The 7673-nt window shown below is 45.9% G+C and overlaps 1 protein-coding gene across 2 annotated transcripts; it reads left to right on the top strand.

Moving 5' to 3' along the window:
- The first annotated feature begins 331 nt into the window (after nucleotides 1-331).
- On the top strand, nucleotides 332-7464 carry LOC136501256 (uncharacterized). Of its 2 annotated transcripts, XM_066496755.1 has the most exons (7): nucleotides 2039-2715; nucleotides 2804-3683; nucleotides 4591-4815; nucleotides 4914-4987; nucleotides 5075-5178; nucleotides 5317-5385; nucleotides 6829-7464. In XM_066496755.1, the coding sequence occupies exons 3-7, from the start codon at nucleotides 4742-4744 to the stop codon at nucleotides 7090-7092; spliced, it is 585 nt and encodes a 194-aa protein (XP_066352852.1). In that variant the 5' UTR covers nucleotides 2039-2715; nucleotides 2804-3683; nucleotides 4591-4741; the 3' UTR covers nucleotides 7093-7464. The 2 variants fall into 2 exon arrangements, 1 of the variants encoding a protein (XP_066352852.1); XR_010770209.1 differs by lacking the exons at nucleotides 4914-4987; nucleotides 5075-5178; nucleotides 5317-5385; nucleotides 6829-7464 and adding an exon at nucleotides 332-1816 and having other exon boundaries at nucleotides 2611-2715; nucleotides 4591-4740.
- Nucleotides 7465-7673: the final 209 nt, after the last annotated feature.

Genomic DNA, 7673 nt, shown 5'->3' with positions numbered 1-7673 from the left:
GACAATATTTACCAAATAAGACGAAAGCGTTACTATTCATCGGGTTGCAATTTTTTGCAATCTAAACATGGCCTAGGTGGAAATCGAAATCCCCGTATGCAAATTTGGGAGATCGTAAATGGTTTTCCAAATTTAGTTTTATTAATTATTGTTGTTAAAAAAATTCAAGAAAGATTATTTTTATCTATGATTGAAGCTGAGAAGTTTGAGTTCGAACTGTTTTAATTGAATTGCTAAAAGCAGTATGCTCGATGCTCATCATCAGTGAATAGTGCTGCGAAAGTACACTCACTGGCCGGTGGGTCCCACGATACATTGATCGGAGAGGACATCTCGGAATTTTCAGGTGGAGAATTTGGGTCGCCATCGCCCATCTTCCTCCGCACTCCACCCCGGCCCGCCTCCGCAACCGCCATCGGCTCGACGCCGGCGGCTCGCTTCACTTCACGCTATACGCTCTGTACGCCATAGAGATCACCCCTCGAACTCGGGAGGTCAAGAAACCCCGGGGAAGGGATCGCTCTCGCGCTTCGTTGTGCCTCGCCGCCACAGCAGTGGCAGCCAGGGCGCGATGGCGATGAGCCCGGAGCTAGAGGGCTTGCGGCGCATCGCGCCTTCCCGCTTCGTCTCCTTCGCCTTCCCCAACCCTTTCCTTGGCCACGCCTCCAATCCTTACGGGGACGGGGGCGGCGATGCGGGGGAGTGCGTCCGGGTTGCCGTCCTCGATTCGCCCCTCCCTGCCCCGCCCGTCCCGGCAACGGCGGCGATGCTCGTCCCGGCCGGCCGGCACCGCGACTGGATCTTCTCCACCCGCGCCGGCCACCTCCACCTCCTCCTCTCCACCACCCGCTTCTCCCGTCTCATACTCGTTGGTCCTGAGCTGTCAGCGCCTTCTCCTCGGGTCGTTTCGTGCATCCGTCGCCCGGACCCAGACCCTACTCACGCTCGGCTCCTCCCCCTCCTCCTTGCTCTCTGCCCCATGGCCGCGTTTCGGGACAACGCCGTCCCTGACGTCCCGCTGCTCACCTTCCAGGATGACCTCCTCCGGCTTGCCCCTATCAAGTTCGTCGCTGGCCCTGTTGTTGGCGAGATGGTTGTCGAGGATGTGGCCATTGACTGCAGCCCCGGTCCAGCTGAATTGCGCCGCAGGCTGCGGTTCAAGCGCATGCCCTGCCTTGTGCAGACGCAGGTGCGCCTATGTCAGTCACCTGCTGCTGCTTCGTCGCCGTTGCTGGAAGCACTGGAAGGATCAGGTGAGCTGTTGCAACCGGAGGTGGGTGGATCGTTGGTCCAGCCTTACCTGCAAGCCATGGTTGCCGGTCTCGCAGTGACTGCGCCATCCATTGAGGAGAGTATTCGGTCAGGTGTTAGGCCTAGGTGTCTCTGTTCTGGTGTCGGAGGTGGATCACTCCTCATGTCATTCAGAATGGGGCTTCAGTTCGATGTACTCGGCATAGAGGCCGATGGTGTTGTCCTGGATGTCGCAAGGAATCATTTTGGGCTGGTGGAGGATGAGTTCCTACATGTCCATGTCTGTGATGCTATACAGATGATACAGGATCTTTCTCGGCAAGGGAAGCCTGATATGAATTTCAGTGCAATTATGGTGGATCTTGACTCCTCTGATGCTATGTGTGGTGTCAGCGATCCACCATTGGAGATGACTCATGGAAATGTCCTTCTCTCTGTGCGCACAATCCTAGTCACGGAGTTCTGATTCTGAATGTGATTCCGCCTCCTGCACATAGGTCCTTCTACAAAGGGATGATTGATGTTCTTCGCCAAGTTTTCTCAGAACTGTTCGAAATAGATGTTGGTAATGGCGAGAATTTTGTTCTTTATTGCTACAGTATCACTGATTGAAATCACAGTTGCTGTTGATTCTGGACATTTTCTGACAGAATTGAGGAAATTAGCTGGGGACTTCTTGGAACATATAAGAAAAATTTGACATCCCTAGTCATTATGCGGTGTTGTTTCTGTTAGCCTCCACAAAGACAGTTCCATATACTTGCTGTCAACTGCTAAGAGCTGAGATGGTTATATTAGCATTCAAGCACTACCACTGGATTCACTGTTTGATATACCTCAGTTCCCCCCCCCCCCAAAAAAAAAAACACAACTGAGATGCTTGTTCTGTAGTGTTATTGAGTATTCAGATATCAGGGCAAATCACTTGTCACCCAAGAGGAATGTTTTCTTGCGATGTACACACCGCACCTCATACAGACACTAGACAATTGGTATTTAGGGTGCACAACAATTTTTATGACAAAATGGCTATACATGATTTCTCTAAGCTCACTGCCAGTGCAATGTGAATGGCACATGCTGACTGCTAAGACTAACTCAAAGTGATCTGGTTTCCTCTTGGCTAGTTACAATATAGTAAAATTTTTCATCAAGACATTAGTTGACCTGGAGTGTACGAAGTCAATTTTAGATTGATGCTTGAATTATTTTCAGAACAGAATATGGATCCTGCAGTTCTTATTTTAGCTTCAGAAATGTTTTTGAAACTGCGCTTTCCATTACACCGGCTGTGCTCAGAAACTTTGTTGTATTGACTGCGAAAGATTACGATGTCTACTGACTAGTGATCTGTAACAGGGGCAATATGCCTACATCACAGACTATTCTGTTAAACCTGTCCCGGATAGTCTTGGTAATGGATTAATGCAATGGCCTATAAAAGATTTCCACTGTCATTCGCAGGTAAAATTTGCTCAGTTATTTTCAGAAGATTTCCTCGTTTGCTGTAAGAAGAACAATGCCTGATCGCCTCCTGTTTTCGGGATTTCAGGGCAGAGGCAATGCTGTACCAGTATGTGACAACAAGAACAATGGTTTGAGTCTAACTGATGATCAGGATGCCGTTCTGTCCATTCAGATGTGGGAATGGAAGTCACTCAACGAGTTAGTCACCTTCATTCTTGGCCTGGTGAAGCATCCCCATGTGGCCATGTCTATCTGTTGTGAACTTGTGATGTTTCCAATACGTTTATGAGTCAACCAGGATGAGTTTATTGCAAATGTTATATAGGTTTAGTGCCATCGTCAGGAGGCATAAATGTGGCGCACCATTTCATGATTATTATGGCCTGTGGCACAGTGGGGTACCACCGTACCAGGCTTCTTGTGTACTCCCCTCCGTTACAAATTGTTTAGGCCCTGTTCGGAACTGATTCTCGGCAGCTTCTGCCTTCTGCTGGAGAAAATCGAATGGACGGCCCAAACGCCCAGATTTTCCACAGCGGCATTTCCCAATGACCAACTGCCCCTTGCAACTGGCAAAAATTACCCACCGAAAAACGATCCTCTCCGTGCGCGCCTTGCCCTTCCGCCTCCACTCTCCTTTTCTCCGCACGGAGCGACGCATCGGCGATTACTAGGACTTCAGCGCCGCTGCCTGCAGCTGCAGCAGCCCTACCACCGGCGCTCCTTCGTCGCCCCATGTTCCCGTCCGCCCAAGGGCCAGGGCTCGTCCCATTTTGTTATTGTACGGCCTGTACCACGACTGCCGGTCGACGCCCTGCAGATCCAGCAAGCGCCCGCGACTTGTTCCACCTCCGACGGATCCAGCGATGCCGAGCAGCCTCGACGACTTTGACCGGCCTGCGACCTGTGGGTCCGTGGCAGCCCGTTGATTCAACTACTTCCAGCTCGGCCAGCCAGTGTTGAAGGTATGTTTCTCAGGCTCCCTCTAATCCCCCTCATTTAGGTTCCTGCGACCTGAAAATGTTGATGAATGGGTGGATTTAGGTCTCAGTCGATTCGTGCATGATTCGTTTCATTTTTTAATAGGTGCACACATGTAGCTATCTGTCCATACTGATTTGCATACGATTAATAAAAAGCAAAAAAATAAAACATTTGGACTTGTTGCAGAGTGCAGTAGATATGCCATGGCAGTAGTTCAGATTGTTTTTAGCTGTCGCGTGCAGTTTCACATGTATTGATAGAAATAGGTGACATGGTGTATGCTATGTTAACAGATTAGTAGTTTAATTACTCATCTATTATGTACTATAGTTACAATCTTTGATTGGTTAGTTTCATATACTCATGATGAATAGGATGGATGGATGGACTTGTCATTCTAATGTAATATGGACTTCATCTGCAGTTACAAACTAGTTGAATACCTTGTGCATTGCCGCGGGACTACTATTTTAGATCATTTAAGATTGATGCTAACAACATATATGATGTATCATTGATATAACTTCGTAGTGAATGGCTAATCCTGTAAATAAGGGTAAAGGGTTGAACCAAATTTGATGAAAAATTAATATCTGAGAAGCAAGTATAAGTTACCTGCATTCGTGACACTTTCTAACCTTACGTCATGAATGGTTGTTCGTAGATTTCTAAACGTATATTATATAGATGCGTGGACGTGAAAAAATGAGTTGTCAAAGATAACTGAATCGAGTAATAGTATTTCAGATTACTTGCAATAACTATGATTGTCCGGTTAAATTGCAATAACTATGATTGTCAGGTTAGGATACCCTGATAAAGTAGAGTGCCGCTTTATTGAAACCAGTAATTTGTCGGTAGGACCTCTCATTTTTTCTCTAATTGCAGTTGAGGCGTACGCTTCTTCCCCTTCCTCTTCCCACTCCGAAGTCTGAAGTCCGAACCCTAGCCACCCTCCTCACTTCCCAGCTCGAACCCACCGCGGCGTGAGTCCAGGCAGTGCGGGAGCTGATCCTGTGGTCTAGGCGGCGGCGGCGAGATGGTGATGGTGTCAGGCGGCGGGGGGAATGCGTGGGCGAAGGAGATGACCATCCGCCGCAGGATAGCCAGCATGTGCGCTCCACACCCTGAAGCAATCACTCCCTCTCTGTAAGAAAAGGGATTTCTTTCTATCAATCTACTAACTACCATTATTTGTATGTTGGGTTTAGATTCAACAAGACGCAGGAACATTTCCCTACTCTGAAGGACTACAACGATTATCTGGAAGAAATTGAGGATATGAGTGAGTTGTTCCCCCTGTTTGTTAATTTATTATTCTTGAATTATATCAATTGGGAAAAACTTAGCAGGTTTGATTTTTCTTTTCAAGCTTTCAACCTGATCGAAGGGATAGATGTCGAGGCGATTGAAGCAAAAATTGCAAGATACCAACAGGAAAATGCGGAGCAGATATACTTGTCCAGAGCTAAAAGGGTGTGTTTTATCATGATCCCTGATTTAGTCTTATGGAGTTCCGAAATTCCTGTTGAAATGTTTTACTCTAACCTTTGACATATTCATATATCTGATCGAAAAAGATTTATCTTTTATGTATAATGTGTTCCTTTATAGGCGGAAGATCTTGCAGCAGCACTTAAAGCAAGCAGGATGAACCCTGTAAAGGCCGAGGCCAATGATATGGTCAGTAGATATTTCCAAGATATATGTTTTCTTCATAAAAAAGTATGAAGGTTATAAAATAGAATATGGGTCTTCAACTTAGAGTTCTAATTGTCTGATAGCTGGTTGTGTAAGTACATGAGCAACCCCATCATGCTGGTGTCACTGGTAAGCTGCTTGCATGGGAAATATTTGGCACTACCATTTAGTAGGCCAACCAGGAAAACTTCTAGTAAACATCATGAGATTTTTTTTTTTAACGTAATAAACATCATGAGAATATAGTAGCGATGAAATGCTAAATCATGAAGTTACAGCTTTCAGATTTATCACCTTGATATCTTATCAACATGTTCTATTGTTATATTTGCATAGATGTCTTACATCTTTAGATATTGCCCTACCTGACCATCATGACCGCAAATGAAATTTAGTAAAGTCATGATATTGTCATCTTCTCTTTGCATCCTTATATGATCATGCATCCTTATGTGGCGGGAGACTTTGGAGTCCAAAGGTTTTAGACTTGGTAGAACTAAAACTGAGTATATGAGATGTGACTTCGGCACTACTACTCGGGAGGAGGAAGATGTTAGTTTGGAAGGTCAAGTAGTGCCTAGGAAGGATACCTTTCGATATTTAGGATCAATGCTACAGAGGGACGGGGATATTGATGAAGATGTTAGCCATAGAATCAAAGCAGGGTGGATGAAGTGGCGGCAAGCGTCTGGTGTCCTATGTGACAAAAGGGTACCACCGAAGCTAAAAGGCAAGTTTTATAGGACGGCGATTAGACCTGCTATGTTGTATGGTGCAGAATGTTGGCCTACGAAAAGACGACATATTCAACAGCTAAGTGTCGCGGAAATGCGTATGTTGCGTTGGATTTGCGGTCATACAAGAAGGGATCGAGTTCGGAACGATGATATACGTGAGAGATTAGGGGTAGCGCCAATTGAAGAAAAGCTTGTCCAACACCGGTTGAGATGGTTTGGACATGTGCAACGGAGACCTCCAGATGCACCGGTGCGTAGTGGAATCCTAAGTCAGGATAGTAACGTGAAGAGAGGCAGAGGAAGACCGAAGTTGACTTGGGTACAGGCAATAAAAGGAGACTTGAAAGGATGGAATATACCCAAAGACTTAGCCTTAGATAGGAGTGCTTGGAAGACAGCTATTCACGTGCCTGAACCTTGATTGCTTCTGTTGGGTTTCAACTCTAGCCTACCCCAACTTGTTTGGGACTTAAAGGCTTTGTTGTTGTTGTTGTTGTTGTCAGTTTTTCGTCTGGTTTGACTCACACATATCTCGCATAAAGAACTATTGCAAAGTTCCTTTTCCTTTAATTATGTTTCTCTATACTGTACTGCTTTACTTTGATACTATTTTTTCTTGAGGTCGATGCATTGATATCGTGTTCTTGGTATAAATGCCAACACTTGGTGCTCTTGCAATCTGTAACAGGCTGCTGGGAGTTCTCAGGGTATTAGTGGTGGGGCAGGAGTTCAGGGCCAGTATGCACCTGCCGCCGTTCTTGGGGGAGTGGCTCAGCCTCGCCCCACAGGTATGGCTCCCCAACTAATCGGCAGTCAGTCAGATCCTCTTCAAGGAGATGACGAGGAGACCAGGATACTACGCGGAGAGCGAGCAGCACGAGCTGGTGGATGGACTGCTGAATTGAGTAAGAGAAGAGCGCTGGAGGAGGCGTTTAGCGCCATATTTATCTAGGACTAGATCAAAGGCAACACATGGCCTAGAGGAAAGCCAGTATATTTGAAATGGCCGTCGAACAACTACACAACCTTGGATGATCTATACCGCGATTATCTTTGGGACATGGCATTCTCAGATGGTAGTGAAGTGCTACCTATTATCACCAAGTGAGCCTGCGGTTGCAAAAGCATGCTTTGTGTGCAAGCTAGAAAATGCACATTGTTGTGTACCTTGTTCATCTCAGGTCATGGTGACAGTCAAGATTTGTGACTGTTCTTTTGTACAAGGACATGATACGCTGTACGAGCCACGCCTCGCCTCTCAGACGTAAAAAGAAATTGTCCCTATGATATTTATTGTCATAATGTTCAATTCAAACATTCAATCTACTGTGCGTCTGTGAGTCTTTGACCTCTTCTAACTGTGTCGAACAATAAATGTATCCTTCCCTACTAAAGTTACAGCATGTCAAGTAGAGCTTTGCTGTTATTTCAGTACAACACAACAACAATGTCATTGTTTATGCGTTACAGATTTGCCCTTCTATCTAATCAATCAAATGCATTTTGCATCTTAGTAATAATCAATCAAACTGA

Source organism: Miscanthus floridulus, chromosome 13 (genome assembly GCF_019320115.1).
Source record: "Miscanthus floridulus cultivar M001 chromosome 13, ASM1932011v1, whole genome shotgun sequence".
NCBI lineage: Eukaryota > Viridiplantae > Streptophyta > Magnoliopsida > Poales > Poaceae > Miscanthus > Miscanthus floridulus.
This window is presented reverse-complemented; position numbering and strand designations above follow the sequence as displayed.

Bases quoted from the DNA above. Each gene is read 5' to 3' on its own strand.
- LOC136501256 (XM_066496755.1), top strand. From the start codon at position 4,742: ATGGTGATGGTGTCAGGCGGCGGGGGGAATGCGTGGGCGAAGGAGATG. The intron at 4,988-5,074 runs GTGAGTTGTTCC...TTTCTTTTCAAG, and splicing joins GGAAGAAATTGAGGATATGA to CTTTCAACCTGATCGAAGGG. The intron at 5,179-5,316 runs GTGTGTTTTATC...GTTCCTTTATAG, and splicing joins ACTTGTCCAGAGCTAAAAGG to GCGGAAGATCTTGCAGCAGC.